Here is a 24,633-nt window from a genome sequence, read left to right as displayed (position 1 = left end):
CCTCACAGGGTTTTATTTTTTTATTACTGTATGCAAAATCTCCTACCTTCTTTTTTCTTAACTGAGAACCTTCCAATTCAACATTAAGAAAAGTGATTAACATCCTTCACAAGTTTTTTGTCCTTTATCTTCTGTTAAGGAAGAGATTGGTGCCTTAACAATAATGTACAATTTAATATTTTTGATTTTGGATGTGTTTATTTTACTTTAGCTGCATCTCAGGACAGTGAGGTCAAATACTTTTTTTTCACATGTAATAGAAAGTGGTGAAAAGAATTCTGCAGGGTGACTAGATTTCATCAACACCCTTGAAAACTTCAGGCTATAATTCTAATTCCTAATCTTCATGTCTTCTGTCTCTTTTAGTTCAAGGTAAAACAGTGCTGAATACTGCTTCAGTGCAAGAAATTTGTAGATCCTGGGACAATCTAGAGCAATGGAAACCCAGATCCAAGATGAGAAAAAGTGGCACAAATATAATTCAAAATATCATTTAGATGCTGCTTTAGGCTTATAGATGTGATCACAAGTTGTGGAGCTGACTCAACATCTAGTTGTTTGGAGACGGTTCTGCTTCTCTAAGTTCCAATGCAGTTTTTTTCAGCAAGGTTTACATTACAAGGGCCATGGGATTCCTCCAAGAAGGTCCCCAAATTGGACAAAATTAGTTCTCCTGCAGTCTGGGGTTTAGATTGTACTGATTACCCTGCTTCCTGCTTGCAGGATGCTGGACATCATGACCTCACGGTCACTGCAGCCAAGGCTGCCTCCTCACTTCACATCTCCAACCAGGCCCTCCTTTTTGTTTGAGCTGCACATCATTCTTTCTTGGTTCTTCTAACCACCTGTATCAGAAAGGTATTGGGAGTGCTTTCCAGGAATCTCCTGGAGTGTTTGTACTTTGCTTTGTGGCTTCTCCAGCAGATGTCAGGGTGGCTGAAGTCCCCCATAATAACCAGGGCCTTTGTCTGTGAGGCTGCTTCCAGTTGTCTGTAAAAGGCCTCATCCACTTCCTCTTCCTGATCAGGTGGCTTGTAACAGATAGCAGCTGTGGGCCCCTCATCAGTCTGCACTTTTATGCTAATCCAGAAACTCTTGAGTAGTTCGTCATCCTCCCTAAGGTGAAGCTCCATGCATTCCAGGAGTTCCTTTATGCAAAGGGGCAGCTCCACCATGTCTTTCTGTCCTGTCTTTCCTGAAAGCATGTAGCCTTGCACATCAATCATGCAAGCTGTCCCACCATGTCTCTGTAAACGTGATGAGATGAAGCCTTGTGACTGCACTCAGATCTCCAAATCCTCATATTTGTTCCCCACACCATGTACACTGGTCTGCAGGCACTTCTGAGAGGTGTCCGAGTGTGTTAGTTTCCCAGGAGGGTGCATAACTACTGTATAAGACACCTCTTTGCAAAGCGGGAGTGGATCACGGAGCTATTTGTTTCCCCTGAATTACCACTGCCCTACCAGCTATTGCCAGAATCTTTTTAGTTCAGCGCTAATACACAATTCTGAATGGATATTTTCAGTTATGGATTTGTACAGAAAATGTGGATGATCAGACCTTTCCCCCCACCATATTCCTCTGATACAAAAGTGATACTTTCTTCAACATAAAACAGGAGGGCAAAGCTAAGCAATAGCAAAACTTTTCCTAAAAGATGTATATTTCCAAGTGTCTATGGATATGGACCTGCATCTAATATAAGATACACCAAGGCAATCATTGACTTTGTAACTGACTTTGAGGTACAGGATCTGAAACCAATATATTTCAGACTGTTGTTTTGAAAAGGTGAAGCTGGATTTAATTCACACAGAGCCTGCTTTTAATTTTTTTTTCAGTTTTGACTGAAATAATTTTTGTCAGTGAAAACTGTATTTTTGATAATTTTTTAAATTTTTCTAATGGAAAACATAATTGATATAAGAAACGCCATCCAGAAGTATGTAAGCTTCCCTTCACTCTTTCCAAGTAAATTTTTCAATCACTTGCAAATGGAGAACTTTCCCCCAAAATCTGAGTATCTAAAAAGTAATCTATCAGAGATTATGGATTCTAATGCTCCATTCCCTCAGGTGTGATAAGCAAAGCATTCCTTCAGAAGGCATGATAAATCTGTGTATCACCTTTCTATACAAGTCAAAATAAATGAAAGGAGATGGGATATTATTGCGTCCCACTTCAAGTCAACGTTAAAGATCCAGTTGACCTATTTATGCTTTTTTGTGCCTTAAACTATGTTTCTATATCTGTTGCTCTCTGAAGAGTGAAGAATTTATGAAATAAATTTAGGGATAAAATAAAATCAAGTCAACATTTTATTCAAAACTATTTGTTAAGGGATGGAGTGCTGACAGTGGCCTTAAGTAGCTTTATTTAAGAGCACAGCAATACCAAGTGTAGCTTTGCTGACAGGTGTGATACCACATCTCATTCTATGTATGAAATTAAAAACTAGAATATGCCTTTTAACAGAGAAGGGGCTGGGTCTTCGTGGTAATCTTAAGCAACTGGATTTCAGAGGACTTGCTTCAGGTTCATATCGTATACTGTACATATTTTGTAGATATGGTAAAATATGTTGATATTGTGGTCCAGAAATTTTTTTTCTGAAATTTCCTATATGACTCCTTCCAATTTATCTCATAAAATATTGATCATCATCTCTATATTATGTAAACCCTTTTCAGCCTTGAATTAATTCAATTTCTGACAAATTACAATAGGTAATTAGTTTGCATGATAGGTGGTGGGTTAGGAGCTGAGAATGAAATAGCATTCAAAACAGAGAGATTAAAGGGGGAGATTCAGGAGAATGGGGGAAGAGGTGTACCTTGCAAACTCTGTTGGCTATTTTATAAATATTTTGTCAGTGTAATAAAAATGGCTTCTCTGGATTTAAGAGTCTTAAACCAACATGTACTTCTAGAGGAGAGGCAGACACTGTGAAATTTTATCCTAAATTACTTCCAGCTCAAGAAGTGACCTGTAAAGTTAAAATTTTCTGTCTAACGTCTTTAAAGTGCTCTGCTGTTGCCAGTTAAGCAGATTTATACTGTTGGATACTACAACTGTTCTGTTCTATTACTTCCGCAACTGAAATTTGTTTATTGTAATCATAGTTCCAGTTGAACTATGGTGTAACTAAAGATTGTTTTTTGATAATATTAATGCATAAATGCAAATAATTTCACTTTTTAAAAATAATAAAATATTAATTCTTATTTTTCCTTCCTGTCTCTTGTGCCCTGAAGGCAGGAGCAAAAGAATTTTAAAATCTTTTATTTAAGTAGCAGAGAAACGGAACTTCATTTACCTGCTTTTTTAAAAAGTTAATTTTGCAGGCATTATGGCTATATCCACAAACTGTTCATGTTTGCCTTTTCAGAATGTGATTACTGCTCATAAAAGCAGTTTTAATTGAATACTTATGTCATGAATGACTTGTAGCATGCTTAAAACTACATGCCTCTATTTATATGACTATAGTTTATTTTTTAAAGCTCCCTGTATAACAATACTGGGAAATTACTAAAGGATTTTTGCTATTCAGCTGGGTGATTTTAAAAGATATTGCTCTTATACTGGACTATTGGCATTGCTGCTTAGGAATAAAAAGCTAAGAAAATTATCCTTCCCTCTTTCAAACAAAGCCGCATCTAAAAAGGTCACAAAAGGAAACACACAATTCAGTTAATCTCCTTGCTGTATCTAAGATTAACTTGGACACAGATGGTTCAATTTATGGTTTGATCTGGCATAATATATACATTTAACAAAATCCTGTTTTGTATTGCTTCTATAAACACTAACGTCTGATAAAAGCATGCTGGCTTTTCTGCCATCAACTTGAATCAGAAACCTCTGAGCCAGTGCTTAGAAAGCAGGAGTCTGACATTCAGAGACCTAAGTTAACTCTTTTAGCCTTTGGCTGCAACTTTTCTTAGCCTTATCCCTGACTTTCAAAAGGCAAATTCATTTGTGGTTTTCTCAATTTAAGCTGCTGTGGATAATTATTGGGCTTTGTTGTTGCTGCATTTAAAGACTAAATGATTCAATGCTGTTCATTACAGCTAATTTCCGGGCCACACTGTAGTAATTAAATTTCTGAGATGCTATCTGAGAAAGCACTGACATTGTTCATATACCAAAATTAAATGTTTACCCCTCCCTGCTGTTTGCCAGGCGTTAGCCCACCTGTCTGTAAAAGGAAATGGCTTTGGCATGATCATGACCTTTATGGAAGCTCATGAACAAGCAGTCTCTGTCCTTTCTTTGTGGAAAGTTTTCCCTTTATATGCAAATGGCATTATCTAACAAAATGAATTGCTTCCTCGGAATCACAGATTTCACTTGGAGATCAGCTGATTTTTTTGTTCCACTGGTGAAGTTTTCTCACTTCTGATTGTGTATTTCTCAGAAAATTCTGATCCTAAGAAATGCTTTAGCTTTACTTTGGAAAAAAAGTGTATATTTTGCTATATTTTCAGCCAATTATCCTAAAGAAGCTGGGCACAATAACCAGAATACCTGACAGATGTTCAGTGAATTCTGAGAATGTGGAGGATCATATCCAATGTCTTGAATTTATCTTCATAGTTTAGTTGCCACTGGTAACAAGGAGGCAAATAGTGCTGTTCAAGGAGGGTTTTATATGTTTACATGCCTGTCTATGAACTGACTTCTGTTATTTCAAAAGTTGGAGGATTGACTTTTGCAAGCTTCTTAGTCTTTGTAGGTCAGTTCAGCTTGGTAGTTATTATGTGGGTAGTAAGTATAGAATTGTTCTTATATTCCCTTAGCTAGGAGATGACCACGGCATTTATTTAATTATATTAATATATTAATTTAAACAACAGTCTTTTCTCTGAAGGGAAATGAGGGAAACAACAAATGAGTAACTAATGAAAGAATTATTATGGACTTAACTTGAAGATTAAAAGCTTGAATCTGGAAGTGACAGATTCATGGAGTGATATAATAACATGCTTGCTTAGATATACTTTGTGGGGGGGGGAGTGGTGTCAGGGTGGGGAGTAAAAGAAGGAAAAATATTTCCCACACTGGGCAAAATCTAGAAGTACTACTTTTAGTGGTACTCCGTTGCATTTCTATGAAGCTTGCTTGAAAGGCAAAACTAGAGCTAAAATTTCCCACAGTTTACTCCTGTATTGATAAGGCATGAGTTGAGTAAAATTAACCCATCTGGTTGGAGCATGGTGCTTATCATACCAAGGCTGTGTGATGTCACTTTCATCCCTGTATTGGCCAGTCACTTAACAGTTGGACTTTTGGGTCCCTTCAAATCAGAATATTCCATCATTCTGTGAGTTCATTGTCTGGCCTCCTTTAAAACTCCATTTTAGATGATGAGCCTTCTGAATTTCCCAACCTCACAGGGGCAGGGATGGTACAAACAGCAGCCCAAGCCCACTCAGTTCAAGGTTTTGAAGAGAGGTAGATGTTGGTAGTCTGCCATGTTGCTTGGGGGGTTTGGAATTAGTCCATCTGTTCACCTTCCTCATCTGTTTGCTCTGCCAAAGTCCAGACCCAGCTGTGGACATGCACAACTGGTATGGTTGGGGCCAAGCCCTGCATGTGAAGAGCTCAATTAACAGATGTGCAGACAGCCATCAGCATGCCTGGCAAGCGGATCATGAGGAGGAAGGACTTAGGAAGCTGAGGCTGGAGAAGATGGTCTAAGAAGTTCCAGTAGAGAATTTATTTTTTATTAATAAATTTTGCTGATTTTTCTATGTACCCTTCAAAAAACGAGCGTAGCCTTATGTCTGAACTTGCCTTATATTTGAAGTCACATTATATTTGGGTTGGTATGGTAGTTCTGGCTAGACCCATGAGAATGGCTAGAATCTGTAAGGATAAACCACAATGAGGCAGAGAAGAAAGCATTCAAAATTTGTTCTGGCAGAAATTGGTTAATTAACTTTATTTAGCGTTACACAAGACCTTAACTTGGCTAACTTACTATCTTTTTTAAATATGTAGCTTTCCAGGAGTAAATCTGAATGAAATGTCTTAGTATTTTTTAACTCATTTTTTCATAACGAAAGCACAAAAATTGTGCAATTTCATATATAGTACTCAATAAATATATAAGTTTGCATTCTCCCATGAACCTCTCTTTTCCAGAAAGAAGAAAATCTACAGATAGAATTACAGGTTTTAGGTCCTATATTGAGGGAAATTGAACTATTTTCTTTGTTAGGCCCTGTCACTCCCGAAACTGGAACACAGATTCAAACAGCACAAACTGGGAGTGATATATTAAGGATGATGTTTTATGAACATTGATACAAGAACAACAAGTCAAGGCCTGTTGAAGGTTAGGATTTTTCCTTTTTTTTCCATTTTCTTTCTCTCAAACAGATTACTTGGTGCAAATAGCCCACATATTCCAACTGCAGCAGCTGTTGTTAGATTTACATTAACTAATATCTCTTCGGGTAAGAGTTAGATGATTGAAATACATGTATTGAAGTTAATGGCAGTATTTTCTGACTGTAAAATGTCTTTTATGGGGTAAGAATATGATTCTTAGCAGTCAAATGGGCTAAAAGTGCATGTGGAAAACCTCAAATAGAGGCTATAGGCTTAGAGATTTGACAATTTTCTTCTCATTAATACATTGTACAGTTTAACTTTGACGCACAGGAGACTTAAGTAGGTTCAAGGCCTATTCTTCTTTCCAAATATAGGAATAAATAAATGAAGGCAACAGAATGATTTAAAGTTAATAGTACAAGGGAAAATTAATAGAAATTCTCTGTCTCAACATACAGTTCTAGAGGTAGTTTATAAAATCATTCAGTCAAATCAGTTCATTTTGAATGATATTTATTAAAACTAGAGATGAACTCTGTGAGTAAAAATAAAAAACCTAGAAAAATTATTTCTGAAGTAGTCTATTGGCTTTTAAAGGTAGAGAGTGTGATTAGGAGGTTATCAAAAAGTAATTAATTAGTGATTCAATTTTAAAGACATAACTAGGTTATAATTCCTCTGGCCTGTCTTGTTACCATAGCTATGTTGAGAAACCGAAGAGCTGTCCCTTATGTCATGGATTTTTGTGGTATAAAGGAAAGTATTGGGTGGTAAAATTTTCAATTTCCAGGTCTATGGCCATCAATTTTTTTTCTGTTATTTTTCTAATGGACTTCTACACTCCCCACCCCTCCCACCCTCTCACACTACTCATTGCATTATGAACTTGTAAAGCTTAAACTTTGAATATGATTTTTACTAGCGGAAGATGAAGAAGAAAGTAGTGCTGCTGGCACGCATTGTAAAGCTTTTAGCTTTTCTACTCACCTTTTACAGTGAGTAGAAGTTCATGTAGCTGTGTAGTGTTGTATGTATTGTACATAGGCATCAATTATCAATCCATTGCTATCTTGCTATAAAGCTGACCAAAGTCTTCGCCTAGATTATGCATTATTGACTCAGGGTTTTTTTTTTTGTTTTGTTTTTTTTTTTTTTTTTAATGTTCTATGTATTATAAAGAACTTTCGGTAAAACTGAATGGAGTGATATAAGCACAGAATTTGTTATACAACTGAACAAACTGTTCTGGCAATACTCACTCTTGGTTGCAAATGCAAAGGTAATGAATGGCTACTACAGTCTATTTCCCATCTGGTTTTAACAGTCTGTTTCTTTTTTATTTTCTAAAATGGGCCTCTATTTAGCAAGTTTTTACTTTGGCAATTAATGAAGCACTATCATTTTCTAGGATACATCTGTGGAGCTTTTTTGGATTATTATTGTGCCGCCATGCTTAGGACAGCATCTTGAGTCAAAGCCAAAGATAGCTTTTAATAATTTGGTATCGAGGTACTAATGATCTCTGCAGACATTTCAAATACAGTTTTTTACATTTTCAGCCAGGTGTGGCTTAAGCCACTCTATTTTTCCCATAAGCAATGTGATGTCCAATATATAACTTTTTCCTCGTGTTCAAAAAAATATTTCCGAAAGGATAAAATCATGCTTTTTGCAATTTGGAAGAGACTTTGCTGACTTCTCTTTTCCTAATGTTAGATTACTGTCCATTTCCACTCTGAAATTTGATGGCCTGAGAATATTTTTTCCTCAAAATCTCAAATCATGAGCTATGCTAGTTTGTAATTCTGATTTATGTGTATGTTTACTACCCTTAAAAACTGTTTATGAATCAAAGTAGCAAAGCTATTTCTAGAAGGCTGATACTCAAGGATAATTTTTCTAAATTCTAGCTGTAACTGAGAAAAAATTGCATTCAGATACCAAGGAAAGAAATTACAAATTGAATAACATAGAGAAAGCATTGAAATAATTGTAAATGAATTTATCAGGAATTAATTCCTCTTGATTGATGTGCTAAATGGAAGTGTGTAGCATATTAAAAAGGTCTTGAATAAATCTTGCTAGTATTTGCTTCTGCTTCTTAAGAAAATGTGTACATGTTATGCTGTGGATTTGTTTGCAGCCATATATACTTTAAAAATAAACTTTAATCTGCTAACATTTCTGTGTACATATCACAAGAGTTCTGTTCTTTGCCCCAGCACCAGGAAAAAAGGTGTGAGCTTTTGCCCTCAATATTTGTGACTAATTCCAAGAAACCTTATTTTGTCAGCCCTGATTGCCAAAAAGTGTTGGCTCTGCTATTTAAACCAGTTAGCAAGCTTTTTTTTTCAAAATTGGTATATACTCAGTATCTTATATTACTTCAGCATGGCCTTTGTAGCCTGCTCATTTTCTTCAGAAAACAATCAAGCTACAGGTTTTCTTCCCTAAGATGTCACCCAAACTAATTCTATGGGTTTATTTCCCATGTGGCAATTCTATGACATTCATCATGGTAATCAGTCCAAGGGTGATGAAATTTGGGATTCGATTTTTCTCTTGGGGAAGTCCATAGGTTTTGATTCAGATCAAATTGTGAGCCTCCATGTGTCCTCTTGGTATAAACAGATAATCCCGCAAAGCACCTGCATCTACTAAAAATACCTCATTGAAGCAATCAAGACAACAAATCCTTTGATAATGCAGTAAATATCCACGGCTGTCCTGTGGATATTTCCTTGCAGGTGTTTCCTTTAGTACAGTCATTTGAAGGATTAAATGTAGTGGAGAAGCTTCTTTCATTCCTTTACTACTAGCCAAGGTGTCTATCCAAAATGACAAATGCTTCATTAGAAGGACTGAGTGTACAGGTATCTGAAGGGTACTTGAGAATCTTCTTAAGGACCTCCATATACCAATAAATAATTTTTTTTTAATCAACTATCTGTCTTGAATGAAAGTAATTCCAACCAAATTAAATAAAACCTCACATAATAATTATTTTGTGTCACTGCCATCATTCATGGGGCTTTTCCCATAGATAAAAGGTACACATATTGGAATTCAAGGTGATATGGTTTTCTATCTTTCTGGTTCCTATTATCACTGATAACAGAATAACATACTGTTTCTTTGGGTTTGGTTTTGTTTGGTTTACAGAAGCACAAGAAATTAACCACAAAATCTAAAAAAGGAAGTTTAAATGTATTTTTTATAGGAGCGGATCTGTAATAAAAACAATAAAACCCAGTGTTTAAGCTTTATAGAAATAATTTAATGACCAGCTGCAGCAATAAACACCTTTCCGTTTTGATTGGGTCTTAACTCCTCCATCCAGTGATTAATTGCTCCATGAAAGACAAACACATTACATTATACCTTAAGTGTAACATCCTGTTTTAAAGATTCCACTAGTGCAGTTTAAATGGTTTTGATCTTGTTTAGACTTTAAAAGGATATTTTGAGGGTCCTCCATTTATTATTACACTTTACATATACTCATGACCAAGGCAATAATTGGCTAGTATTTTGTTTCTCATATACAACTTTGGCCTTACTTGTGCTTGTATTCCTCTTAGAGTGTAATATTGTGGTGTCATAACTTTTTTTTTAAACGCCATGGAAACTAGAGGATGGAGAGCGCATTTTATTTAAATTGTGGGGAGAGTTTGAACTTCTTAATAGTTATGTCACTGGTTCCTATTCAGTATGGAGCATGCACTATTATTAAAGTCATATTCATTGCAGATAACAAAACAACTGCTAACACAGTAATTTTAAAATATTTTGGATATAAACTAGATTTTAGTTGATGATATAAGAGGGAAATAATGATGGTCAAATCTCTAATTGATCTACTCCCTTTCTTGCACAATTAGGCTTCCTTTCCTGAGAAAGTATGAAAAATAACTTTGTGTGACACTAACAGCAAGAAATTTGGAGTGCATTTGCTACAGCAGAGATTGTATCTGTGTCAGAAACAAGAACTTCATTTGGGTTTTTTTGTATGGCATTTTATTTCACTTTGTGTTGTCACCTCCATTTAAGAGAAATATCTTGAATTCCTTTACAGAATCACAGGAGAGTTGATGTTGAAATGGACTTTTTGAGGTTCTCTAGTCCAATCCCTGTGCTAAAGAAAGATCATCTACAGTCAGTTTCCCTGCATAATGTCTTGGTGACTTGAACCTAACCGTCAGAGGTGGCAGAGTCCACATCCTATTGCAATGCCCAGTCACTGTCACAGTAAAAAAGTGTTTCTTGATGTTCAGACAGCACATCCTCTTTGTACCTGTTGCCTCTTTTCTGTCACTGGGCACCACTGAAGAGAACCCATCATTCCTTTCTTTACACCCTTCCTTCAGGGATTTGTATCCATTGATAACATTCACCCTGATATGACTTCTCTCCAGATTAAACAATCGCAGCACTTTCAACCTTTTCTCATCTGAGGGGTACTCCTGTCCTTTAACCATCAGAGTGGTCCTTTGGTGGACCTGGTCTTAAATAGCTCCATATCAAATTTTATTTTATTCTATTTTATTTTTATTTTATTTTATTTTACATGAAAACATTTGTTCTGGGATGTATCTTTCATGAAAAATCAGCACAACCTAGCAATTATTCCTTTAATGGTTTCTCTTGATGAACCTATCCAGAGAAACAATAGGTATTTGAGTAGGAACAGGGTAGAGACAAGTCTGGGGATCATTTTCTCCTTTTCATTTCCTAGTATATTATCATAAAATGGCCTGGGTTGGAAGGGACCTTAAACATCATCTAATTATAACCCCCCACTGTGCACGGGGATACCTTGCACTAGACCAACTTGATCTGATCTCCACTCTGCTTGGTCTTGAACACCTCCAGGGATGGGCCATCCACAACTCTGGGCAACCTGTTCCAGTGTCTCACCACCCTCACAGTAAAGAATGTTTTCCTAATATCTAACATAAACCTACTCTCAGTTTGAAGCCATTCTTCTTTGTTCTGTCACTATATACTCTTTTAAAAAGTCCTTCGCCATCTTTTTTGTAGGTACTGGAAGGCAGCATTTACATCACCCAGAAGCTGCCTTATCTTCTCCAGGCTGAACAAACCCAATTCTCTCAGCCTTTCTTCATAGGAGAGGTGCTCCAACCCTCTAATCATCTTGTTGATCCTCCTCTGGACTTGCTCCAACAGGTCAATATCCTTCCTGTGCTAGGTGAAATTAACCATGTTAAGGCTTGTGTAGTCTATAGTAAACGTAGTGTAAAGTAAAAATCAGATTCTTTATGCCTTGAGGTACAAGATTTTTAGAGCCAAATCAAACATTAGGTTAAATAACCATTATTATTGGGCTTTAGAAATTGTTGTAAATAGATAGTTGTTAGCACCTATTGACATAGGTATTGCAATTTGCTTTATCCAGAAGAGCCAATTAGGCCAGAAAAACATTAATTAAGGTGTTTAATTAGACTGTTCATTTAGGTATTCAAATAGGAATACTTCAATCAAGAATTTAAATGAGGTTAAAGACAATGGATTAAGCTATTTCTTGTCATTCTCTTGTACTTGGTGACAAATTTGTCTGCTTTTGAGTTGAGTACAATAGTGAACTACTCAGCTTTAGTACTTCTCAAGGGAATAGCTGTCAGATATTTAGCTACTTCTTAAAAGCATAAACTCCTTGTTGTTAACAACTGTTTATTGGTTCCCATCACAAGTGCAATATTTTTAGGAATTTCTAAAAAGAGGAGCAACCTGAAACTTTCAGTCTTAACACTTGAAAACCGTAGTTTAAATATGCATATAAGAAGATGGAAAACAACCAAAAATACAATAAAAGTGATAAAAATTCAATAGAAAAATATTTGAAATCAAACAAAAATAATTTAAAGTTAGTATATCAGGTAAAATTCTCCCAAAATTTCTGTGGTTTTTTTTTTTTTGCTAGAGGTTTGTTTAAATATTATTTAGATAAAATTTTCACACATGATTTGATGGATGAAATATGAAAATATTTTCTTTTTGTGGTGGAAAAGACAGATTTTATTTAAAACTTGTGTCTTCCATTACTTATGTAATAGTTTGTAGGTATTTTTATTTCTACTTTTCTATTTTCCATGGTGATCAAAGCAGTAAAACCAATCTAAAACTCTGTATGTATGATCTTATCATATTATGAACTTTATAATCAGAATCCATGGTTAAAATAAGTTTTTCATGTTCATTTTTCATCATGTTATATGTTAGATCATAGACCTTAAGGATTATATCTTGTATTTGAGACTTTTACTTGAAAGTGTTCTTTCAATCACATTTTTTTATGTCTTTCCCATTTCAACTGAGTGATACTGTAAAAAAAACAGCTAGTTTCAAATTAACAAAAAACATGAGGCCTGTGTTCGAATTTCAACCATTACAGAGAAGACTTTAGATTTAATATATGTTAATGTTTACATACACAATAAGTATTTTGATCCTTGTTGTTATTCTTTTCTTGGGTGCTAGTCATTTTTCTGCCTTGTATATTTTGCACAGGATATTTAAGGACAATATACTGTTAATAAAGTGTTTTTTTAAGTTCAAGTATTTCAGTAGTTCTCATTACTGTAGACATGCCTGAACTTGTACCCATTCATTATTCCTGTGCAAAGTTGTGTTAGAGTCATCCACTTAATAGTATACAGTGAAAACAGTGCAGAAACAGCTGTAGCTTTTGAACTGATACGGAAAAATTGCTAAAAATAAATGCTCATCACATCAAAAATTCCTTTAAGTAGTGCACAAAGAAGTTGAAAATATAAACTGACAACAACCAATTTAGAGAGCTTTCAGGATAACATTTATTTGTCCATTTTAATATCAGCTGCCACAGTGTATAGTGTGACAGGGATGCGTGTGAGCCAGCTTGTTGCCTGTCCCCAAAGCAACTGGCCTAGTCCCCCAAGGCTTTCCTGGGAATCCTCAGGAAGCTAGGAGAAAAAAAAAGACCACATAATCCTGCAGTTACCAACTTCGGGTAAGTGGGGGCAGAAAAACAACCCAAAAAATGCCTGAAGATTTCTGACTTTTTCTAGGACTGTGGGTGTCCTTTTCCCTCCACTGTTTATTTATGTTCAGTGAAACTCAAATGTAGCTTAGGAAGTGGGCCAGTTACTGCTGTATGGAAGAATATTATTAGTCCATCTGATGGTTTGGAGGCAGACAACCCCCTCTCCTCCTTCATTCCCTTCATAATGCACCTGGCCAGTTGTGCAATGCTACCCAATGAACAGCTGCTAACAATGAGGAAATTGTGCTTGTAAGAAGTAGCGCAGGATCTGATGGTTATTATCTGGGGGAAAATTGAAGCATTAGGGAGTTGTCTCTTGCCAGGATTCTTTTTTTTTCCCAATTGAAAAAGTTGACTGTGTGTTGAATTAAACACTTTTTTATCTTCTGTGTTTATGACTTTGTGGAACTGGTTTCTTTAGAGGTACTCCATTTCCCCAGAATTTCCTCTTCCTCTTCTCCTTTTCCCTCTTCCTCTTCTCCTTGTCCCTCTTCCGCTTCCTCCTTCATAATCTATCTGGGAAGATTAAGGATTTTTGAACTGAAAAATATCTATGCACTGAGATAAATCTTTATACTATGATAGGTAACTTTTTCTAGCAGTAATGTTTGTCTGCGTTAGTGTTGTCCATATATGTGTACAGGAGTATGTGGATGAGCATTAGCGTTTGGACTACGTTTTACAGAGAGTGTGTGTATGTAGCAAGTACCTCATATAGCCTCTCTAAGCATTCCCATTTACTGAATGTCCGTTCTACAAACATCTTATAGTACCTTTAAAAAAAAAACCAAAAAACCCCAAGAAACAAAAAATCATATGAAAACCCAATACAAAAACCAAAATGGAAAGGTAAGACTTAGGCATTGTTGAAGTATGGCTAATAACATAAAAAACTCCATCTGTGAAGGGAAGTCAGTTCTTTGGGTTTGAGAAAATTAACAGAAAATTCTAAATTCTAACTTCTAACTTCTAAACCTGAATTAGGCTTATGCCTCTGGAAGAGTAGTCAAAATAATCAATATACATAATGAACATAATGAATAATTTTCTTTGCTACCTATGAAATTTTTTACATTGAGTTGTGTCTTCAGTCTGGTAGAGTCCTTTAAACAAATTCAATTCAGAGTGGCTAGGCAGGAGTTTTGTAATTAACTAGCAGTATTTTTGCTACTCTGTGTGAAAGTTGTTGGCTTTTTTCCTTTAACGGTTTCAATTGATTTAGATGCTATCAAGAGACATATAGCAATCACTATGGATTTATAAACTCATTATTTTAGCACCTATTTCTCTGTAGACCTTCCTTTTTCATATGAAAATGATCCAACTGGAATACTCTATCACAGTTTTATTTGTCACACTGAAATAATCCTTACCAACTGACTACACTTCTATACTGGCATAAGAAAGTTAAACTCTTTCTGGATTGATAGTATGTCTGTTACAATACAAACAAATGTGTATGCTGTTTTGTACAGAAATATACGAAAGGAGATCATCTTATAAAATCTGTTATAGTGGAAAGAGTTTTCAGGAATGAACAGAAAACAAGTGTTCAGTAGCAGGCATGATTCATCATCTGTTTAGCAATTGTCATGGTAAAAAAAAATCTACTAGAATAATTTAAATACAACTAATTTTCTCAGTTGTTCATCTTGAAATAGTCTACAGACCCCATCCAACAGAAAGCTGCAAAAAATTACAGTGAAATTACATCTCTTCTCTCCTCTTTCTGCAATGAGGAAGCAAGGAAAGTACTTGTGATGTTCTGAAGTTAGTGACTGAGGCACCATTGAATGAACATTCAGCCTTTTCCTGATGATCTTGATGTTGTGCTTACAGGCTGAATTTCAGTGAATTTACTTGTTCTTGTGACCTATGAACCTGAATGTAGCCAGTCCTGAAATAACTGTGAGCACTTTACTTGGAAATTTGCACTGAATCTGACATTTTTACTCATGATTATGGCTGCTAGTTCACAATATCTGAAAGTGCTCCTTAAAAAAAGCAGACTTCCTTAGAATACCTCCAGATGCCTTCAGAACTGGAATTTCTGATCAAATCAGCAGAATCCATCAATATCTAGCTGTGACCAAGGAAGCAAGAAAACCTGAAATCAAGCGTCCCAAGCCTTTCTCTGTTGATGTGATTTAGGCCAGTCACAGAGAAAGCGTTTGAAGCCTTGAGGAAGTTCTGGCTTACCACATAGCTGATGAAAAGTAATGAGACCATCTGGCCTTCATAATAACTGAAATCATCTATGCCAGCTTCAGAGAAGATAACATTCCATCATTCCTATGCATGCCTAGCTAATTTTGGAGAAGTGTACATCCCATGCCAATGCCCAGTACCTGTGCTTTTTCTTATATCATGTTCTGTCTGTTTTAGCAACATTGCAGAGTACTTGATGGGAACTCACTCTCTGTAGTATCTTTATTCTCTCAGAACATGTACACCATGAGGTGAAAGAAATTGTGTAAGCTCCAAGTGAAATAGCAAACATCAACTTCTTATTATTAATATCACTTCTGTGATTGACAGTGTATGTACAGCCTATGCAAGGTAAAAATACAATGTACATATATTTGAGTATGTTATTAATATTTGAATTTTAATTATTTCAAGATATGGAATTCCAGACTAGTTTATTCCATTTGTTCTAATGGTGGATGCTTTGTCTAACTCCACTGAGGTGGGTAGAAATATTTTGGAATTCTTCAGTCAGAATCCAGTCTGAAAATACCACTAGCTGCTGAGGTAAATGCAGCTGTTATTTTTATCTGCATTCTGAGATAGATTAGATAGATAGATAGATAGATAGATAGATAGATAGATAGATAGATAGATAGATAGATAGATAGATAGATAGTTTTGGTTTTTTCCCCAGCAATGTTTATTTGCTTACCAAAAACAAGAAGAGTAATTTTTTTTTCTGTCACAGCAGAGCAAAACACGTTTTAAGAAAAAGGGAGAAGGTTACTATGAAAGGCTTTAGCAGAACAGATTTTTGGTTTTGCAAACAAACCACTGCTTAAGAATTTTTAGTCATTTGTCAAGGTGTGACATGGTCAGCATCCATGCTGAAGGATTAATCTCAAGATTGTAATTCTGTTATAAATGTATGTCAATTCCTAAAGTTTCCTGCACGGAGAATGCAAATAATTTAGCCTCATCAAACAGCAACTAGTCCTCACTTTTCATAAGGAATAATTTTTATGTTGATGTGGTATTTTTCAAACATGAATCATTATTTTGTTTGAGCATTTCTACTTACAAATTTTTATACTTCGTGGTTCACTCCTGTTGCTCTTAAGATTCTGCAGTAGCCTTTCTGATCTTAATTTCCTCAAGGACTCTTGCTGAGTATGTATTAGGGTTGGGCATGTTTTATTATGTTTTATAGAGGTACCTTTACATATGCAAACTCACAAGCCATTGTTGCTCATGCAGTTAGACCCATGAAGAAGTAAAGAAGAAAATTTATCTGAATAGAGGCATGCAAAAGAACTCTCAAACATCCCAAGGTATGAAATTTAATCTTGTTAGCACAAATCTGGTTTGGGTCTGTATGAGACAACCTGCATGCATCTGTCTAATCCCAGGGGTTTTTACATAATTTCTCTGAATTAAGTTAATATGATCCACACTTTCCCCTTCCCCCGTTTCTTTTGAATCATGGGAAAGTTTAAGATTTTACTTGTGATACATTTAAAATATTAATTCACAGCAAGTCTTCTGAATAAATAATAACATATAAATAGTAAATTATAACAACAAACAAATAAATGAAAACAAAATAGCACAAACAAATATATTCAGGCATCAGGAAAATAAACCTTTTCAAGTATGATTGTTAGAACAACCTGATGACTATGTCTCTTCAAGAAACTGATGATTTTCAAAAAGTGATAAGAGCAAATCAGGCAGGCTGGGAACCTGACAGGACAGACCATCCCTTATTTTCTTTGTCTTCCTGACTGTTATATCTCATTAAGAATTATTTTTAATACCAAGAAGTTTCAGAATTTTAGCTGTGCAGTCTGTTTACTTCAGAATTACTATAACAGTGTATACTTGGTTGTCATTTGTGCATGTTCTCAATCTCAGACTGCAAGGCTACAAAATCCCTTGTGCAAAGAAGAAGTTGAGATGCCTCCCAATGTGTATTGGTGGCACCTCACACACAAACAGAAGGCTAGGGGACCTCCCTGTCCCTTCTCTTTCCACTTCTAGCTTTGCCCATCTGATCTGGCTGAGGCTTGGAAACAAACTGAATTCTCCCTATGATGTGCAACAGCAGAGAAGAGGTGCTAGATTAGAGCTCTACAAGCCTTTTTGTGCTGTCCCCAGTATCTGCCTGCTCCCTTTAGGGTTACTCTGGTCTCAGAGTCATGATTTTAAGGGCTGCTCTGGGTAGTTGAAGAAATGTGAATTGAATTCTGCCCCTTGCTTTCCCTTTGTAGCATGATCATCAAGCTAAAAGCAGTGAATAATTAAAATTCTTCTTAGAGTCAATCTTTAAAATTGTATTTATCACTTCTCCCCAATACGTTCCTTCAAGAAAGTGAGCATAGGGAATTATACCTACGTGGGCAAATTTAGATTTTCTTCTTTCATTACTTCCTACTTACTTAGAAGTAAAAGCACAAACAGTGACATTCTGTTACATAGCTTGGTATGATTTTGACACTTTTATTTCAAGCAAGACTGCAGAAGTAAAGCATCATGCAAATCATTCAACACTATGTATTTGTAACAAAATTCAGAATGACGTCTTACTCTTTATAGGCTTCCTTTTTATAATTTTTAAGATTCAGTATTGTGATATTTAAAAGATATTTAAATACACAGAGAAGCGTTTATTTCGGCATGAGATGACAATAAAAATGGTAATATATTGGCAAATAAATGGCTATTGAATTACATAGAGACAACAATTTGCCATTCAAAGGCATTCAGAATTTTAAAAATTAATCACAGAATCACAGAATAGGTAAAGTCAGAAGGGACCACAGCTAGTCATTAGGTCCAACCTCCCCGCTTAAGCAAGGTCATCCCAGAGGACATGGCACAGAAATGTGTCCAGACCATTCTTGAGTATCTCCAGTGAGGGCGACTCCACAACCTCCCTGGGCAGTCTGTTTTAGTGCTTAGTTACCCGCAAAGTAAAGAAACTCTTCCTCATGTTCAGGTGGAATTTCTTGTGCCTCAGTCTCTGCCTGTTGCCTTTTGTCCTATTCATTGGTATGATCGAGAAGAGCCTAGCTTCATCCTCTTGACATCCTTCCTTCAGGCACTTATAGACATTAATTAGGTTGCCTTTTAGTTGTCTCTTCTCAAGGGTGAACGGACCCATCTCCCTCAGACTGTCCTAGTAAGAGAGATGATCCAGTCCCATATTCATCTTCATCGTTCTCCATTGGACCTCCTCCAGGACCCCCATGTCTCTCCCATGCTGAAGAGCCCACAATTGGACACAGCACTCCAGATGTGGCCTCACATGGGCTGAGTAGAGGGGCAGGATAAGCTGCTGACCTGCTGGCAATGCTCTTCCGAATGCACCCGAGGAGACCATTGGCTGCCTTGGCCACAGGGGCTCACTGCTGGCTCATGGACAGCTTGTTGTCCACCAGGACCCACAGGTCCTTCTGTGCAGAGCTGCTTTCCAGCAGTTTGGCCCCCAGCCTGCACTGGTGCAGGGGTTATTCTTCCCCAGGCACAGGACTCTGCAATTGCCTTTGCTGAATTTCAGGGAGAGAAGACAGTTAAACAGTAGGTGTTCTATTATTGAGTATTCAAATTTTAGCAGTCTACCTCTTCACTTTGTAATATAGGTCTGAATTGCAAATTATACAGTCTTCAAAATAAAATTTGGTCTGCGTCAGCCTCTTAATTATCAACTTATTTGTGATCACATACTTTTTTAACATCCCAAAGCTGCATACAGAGAATAGTTTTAGAACTCTGTGTGCTCATCTTTCCATGTATGTGTATGTTTAATTTATTGAATAATATTCTGTGATACTGGGAGTGCCTGGAATTGTAGAACTATGGCAGCTTGAGGCTGCCATACTGTCTCTAATAGGCCACACACTGAAAACCCACTACTGTATAAGTATGACAATATAAAAGGCATCAAACATTTATTTCCTGTTTTTTAGGGGTCAAAGTATATAAATGTAGCTACAGTCCTTTTTCCTGAGGTCAGTTATTGGATAGTCTTTAGTGACTCCAAGAAATGGCTGATGCTATAAAAGATGAGTTTTAAATACCACTACTTGCTGCTATGAAAGACTTACTAATACACTCATCAGTACATTAGTCCATGGGGAGCTATGCATGCAGAGGCTATTTGAGCAGTGTCAAAACTTAATGGATAATCCATGTATTAATTTTGAAGAGAAGGTACAATTCTAAGGCATGAAGCATGTCAAACAAGCTTTGTTTATTTGCTGAGTATCCGGAATCAGTGTTTAGAAGTGTGATTTTGTTACTCTGTTGTACATTGAGTGCTCTTGCAGTCCTTGACTGAGTAAAAATATCACTTAAGTAGCTAGATGTACAGACTTTAGGATATCATCAAAGCCTGGAGACAACTAAACATGTTCAAACAGGAAGAGTTTTACCATAGGCAAAATTTAAATCTTGCATCAGCTATAATGCTCTTGAGGCCATTAAATAGCATTTAAAAGTGAATTGGTATCTGACACTTTGGGGAGTTGTCCTCTCTCTCAGTTATGTTCCAGTGCAATGTGACCATTAAGGACTGTTCTCACATAGTAATACTTGGCATTTGAAGACATAACTTTTTTATCTGTATGAGTATTTACTAGATGTTTTTCATGTTACTTTGAGATTCATACCTGATCTCAAATTGGCAAGACATCTTAGGTGATTTTTTTCAAAATGAGTTGCAAAACATCTGTGTGTTGGGTTTTTGCATTCTTACCCAGGGCACAGATTATTTCTGTCACCATCTCTTTTGATAGAAAAGGAACAGAAAGTCAGCCACTTGCTCATGTTGTGAGAAAAGAACACTAGTAGCATCTCCCATATTACTGAAAGAAATAAATCCTGTCTTGTTCCATGAAATTGGTCTGCTTTTGCAACTTTAAAATTTACAAAATAAAGCGCCTTTGGAGTTTTTCACAGCAAAACAGTGATTTTGGTAGGATTTGAAAGGATGCAGCAATCTGCACAACTTTCACATGCCTCTGTCCCGTAAGTCAGAAAAACTTCTCTCCAAACATTGCAGTAGCTTTGCCAGAGTAAGTCTTCATGGACTGACACCACTAAAAGGGCACCACTTGGGAATGAGTCTCCTCTCTATAAAAAGTCAGAAGCTCAGTTCCATTTAGTTATATCAGAAAGGCCTTTTCTCTTTGTCCATCTCTTTTGGTTCCATTCCTGAATTTATTTTTTTCCCAGCAATATTGCTTCCCTGTGGTTTCTCTGTTGAGTTTCTTTTCCACTTGATTACAGGCTCCTAGTCTGCAGATTGATGATCCATGATGAAATGGCTTTGTGGTTGTGAATCGTCTAATGCCCTAGTTTTCTTTCACAAAAAAAAAAGGTAACTAGTTGTATTACAAGCTGCAGTTTCATTGTATATTTTCCAGAAGCATTTTGATTGCTAAGAATGCAGCCAGACAGTGCAATAGATGCAAGGTGAAAACTTTAAGAGTGAGTGGAGTGATCCATGAGATCAATACCACCTATTACCTGCTCTGCTGCTTTCTGTTTATTTAGTGCATGCAACAGTGTTCTGACTGGTCTGATTAAATGACATTTCCCTGATTTTGGTCCCATCTCCCAAGACTGATGTGTCCTGCTCCTTGCCCTCTCTCTTCTCCATACATTGCCTGAACAGTAATTGCTTTTCTTATATACATCACTAGTGTACATGAGCTATTAGCTTTTTCTTGTTTAAAGCCGTGGGGCCATTCTTGCTCTGAAATGACATCTCGGTGTGCTCCTTCTCTTCTCTTTTCAGTCTGCTTGAAATGTTTTGTGTGTCTTGCATGAAGTCAAACAATTCTTTTGATACTTGACCCCACAGATTACTGACAGCCCAGTTCTCCTTTATTTCTGAGGCAGTGTAACACTATACTGCTAAAAAAATCTATTTAAAATAACATGATCCAGGAATTTAGCACGAATCCTGCAATTCATGGCCATGCTAAGCAGTATTCTGTTTCACAAGTGGTCCCTTTGAAGTCAGTTTAGTTACACATGCTTACATCATGTCTGAACTCGGTCCACTGTGTTTACAACATGCGTATTTGATATTGCACAGTGGGTGTACATAACTTAAAAAATAATAAAACTTTTATTACTTTGAGTAGTGTGCACATTAAAGAACAGATTTTCATTTGCATCAAGGCTCTTTGTGCTCCTTTGGCTATGCAAAAGGCCTTAAAACTGGCATAAATTCCATTAAAGACGAGTTGAAAATTCCCTTTTCACAGCCAATGCTGTGTTAAACAGTGCTGCATGTAAACCAAAATGGAGTCCTTCCCAAAGGAGATTTTTTTAATTTCAAGGCAATAATTTCACTTTTTTGTTCTATTTTCCTGTAATAAAAATACAATACAATTAATCACTGCAACTTTTTTTTTTTTTAATTTTAATGTACCATATTGTAATAAACTTTCTATGATTATAAGTTGACCTTTTTATCCTTGTGAGTTTCAATCAAATGTTAGCACTTTTTCTATTTACCTGCAATCAATGTTCATATAAACAGTAAAAAGACTGCTTATGTCTTGAATTAACTCAAAGAAGCAAAACCAAAAAAGGATTAAACAAGGACATAATGCTAATGGGAATCTGTATTTTTTTTTTTCAATTTTGTTTTTTTTTTTTTTTTAAATTTCTGATTCCCAGCTTGAGAAAGAAAGGAAATGCATAAGCCATATTTTTGAAGAACATGGAAGTAGATTTTTATGTCTACACCTTCTCAAATCTATGCTTTGTTTTTAAGCTCCAGTTCTGGTCCATATGCATAAAATAAGTGTTTAAGCAGCTAAAATCTACTGAAGCTTCAGGAATTTGGAAAATTTGTGTTGATGGGCCAAAGCTGAACAAGGTGAAGGGCCTTGGGTCACAACAACCTCTTGTAGAGCTCCAGACTGGGAGAAGAGTGGCTGGAAAAGCTGCCCAGTGGAAAAGGACCTGCTGGTGCTGGTTGTCAGTAGCAAAATGCGAATCAGCTGTGCCCAGGTGGCCAAGAAGGGTAATGGCATCCTGACCTATATCAAGAATAGTATGGCCAACAGGACCAGGAAAGTGATTGTCTCCCTGTACTCAGCACTGGTGGGGCTGCACCTCAAATCCTGTGTTCAGTTTTGGGTCCCTCATTGCAAGAAAAATGTGGAGGTGCCAGAGAAAGCCCAGAGAATGGCAGTGGAGCTGAGGAAGGGTCTGAACCACAAGTCTAATGAAGAGGGGCTGAAGAAAAGGAGACTGAAGGAGTACATTATCACTCTCTCCAACTACCTGAAAGGAGGTGGTAGTGAGGTGGGAGTCAACTTCTTTTCTCAGGTAACAAGTGCCAGGATGAGAGGAAATGGTCTTAAGTTGAACCAGAGAAGGTTTGGATTGGATATTAGAAATAATTTCTTCACTGAATGGATGTCCAGGCATTGGAACCAGCTTCCCAGATAAGTGGAGGAAACGCTGTCCCTGGAAGTGCTCAAAAAACATGTGGATGTGGTACTTGGGGATATGGTTTAGTGGTAAACCTGGTGGTTCTGGGATCATCGTTGGATTCAGTGGACTTAGAGGTCTTTTCCAACCTTAACAATTCTATGACTCAGCTTCTACAGAAAAAATAATAAACAGCTAGAACTAGTGTAAATGTATTAGTTGTTACCTGGTAAAGAAGTATCATCTCTTGAAGATGACATTTTATTTGAAGCACTAGACAAGAGCTTGTATTACCTGGATCCATTTCTCGACTGCAGCAGATTCACTGTTTACTCTTGGTAATTCACTTAGTCTCTGTTTATCTCTCTATTGGTCTGTCAGCCCGCCTGTCCACTTGTCTGTTAATCCTGTCTTGCAGAGGTGGTGTAAAGGTAATGACACTTATGCTTTGTGTACAGGATTCTACCTAATACCTGTAGGGATTTGCTACAGTGGGAAAAACTGCTTTACGTTATTGTCAGTCTTCCCTGACTTTTCATGTTATTCTCCCCACCAGAGAAAAACAAAATGGCTGTTAAAAATATTAAGGGAGAACCCCTGGATATGAAACCAGTATATATCTGCACAACCATGTTAGAAGATATTTTAATAAGGAGATTTTCTGCCTTGACATAGAATATTTGGTTTCTACTGTATAGAATGTTTATCCATACACTGCTAGTTTACAGCTTTTCTGTATGGTCCCTGAATAGATCCTTCTCATCTTCCTTATTATTTTTTAACTGAGAAAATAGGCAGTGTATTGGAAATTTTTCTTTATTTGCTGTAGGCTGCACTTAAACATTGAGGTCTGAGTAATTTATGTTTTTAATGGATAGGGGTTTTTCCTTTTGGGTCATTTTCACAGAGAAAGCTAGGTTGTCCAAACATATTCTGAAATACATTGGGGGATTATGGTTTCAACACATGCATGCCTAGGGCCAAAGTATGAGTAACACAAAATTTTTTGTTCCATTCCATGAACAAACCACTGTTTTGTGGTGTAATACAAAACATATCTAAGCAGTTTAGATCACTATCAGGCATTACAACGTTAGGTTTTCTATTTATGTGACTACCCAAAGCTCATTAGAAACTCATTTTGTAGCTCTAGGGAAGTAAGAATAAAAAGCAGTGAAAAATAGTACATTGTATTCTGTTCTAATTATACTCTATTTACTGTACTTACTAATATATATCAAGTGTATAATTTTATAGTTGCTGAGCCCAACTTCCAAAACTTGTGAAGTCCAGGATTGTTCATAAAACTGTTGTGCATGCAGCTTAACTGTGCAACTTTGACTGGACAAACTAGCTTTTTGTGCATGCAGGCAGACTGTTAAGGGCCTTCGTGTAATATGAATGTACTTGAAGTGCAGTGTTCTCCAGTTCCTCCTCTTCATCTGCTCTTAGGCCCACAAGAAAGTTGGTGGTTGCCAGGCCCAAAGGGATTATCAGGAGGAGACAGATCTGAAATACCAGCAAACACTTGCAAATTGAAGAGCTCAGATTCTGGGTGAGGATTTTCACTATTCAACCCTATACTCTGACTGCTGGTGTGA

General features: G+C 36.5%; 1 protein-coding gene across 18 annotated transcripts in view; it reads left to right on the top strand.

The window, feature by feature from the left end:
• Positions 1–24,633, top strand: part of SUGCT (succinyl-CoA:glutarate-CoA transferase) — a 323,214-nt gene that overhangs the window by 170,868 nt on the left and 127,713 nt on the right. For 8 of the 18 annotated variants that reach the window (XR_012054642.1, XM_072925952.1, XM_072925951.1 and 5 more), the window contains one exon: positions 11,386–11,532. The exons of the other annotated variants lie outside the window; for them this stretch is intronic. Coding sequence is in view for 7 of the 8 variants with exons in the window: in XM_072925952.1 (XP_072782053.1) it covers positions 11,386–11,532 (147 nt within the window). In the remaining variant the exon portion in view is untranslated. The remainder of the gene's footprint in view (positions 1–11,385; positions 11,533–24,633) is intronic. 18 annotated transcript variants of the gene reach the window in all.

This window comes from Taeniopygia guttata, chromosome 2, assembly GCF_048771995.1.
Source record: "Taeniopygia guttata chromosome 2, bTaeGut7.mat, whole genome shotgun sequence".
NCBI classification, from domain to species: Eukaryota; Metazoa; Chordata; class Aves; order Passeriformes; family Estrildidae; genus Taeniopygia; species Taeniopygia guttata.
The sequence above is the reverse complement of the archived record's forward strand: the minus strand, read 5'-3'. Positions and strand labels throughout refer to the sequence as shown.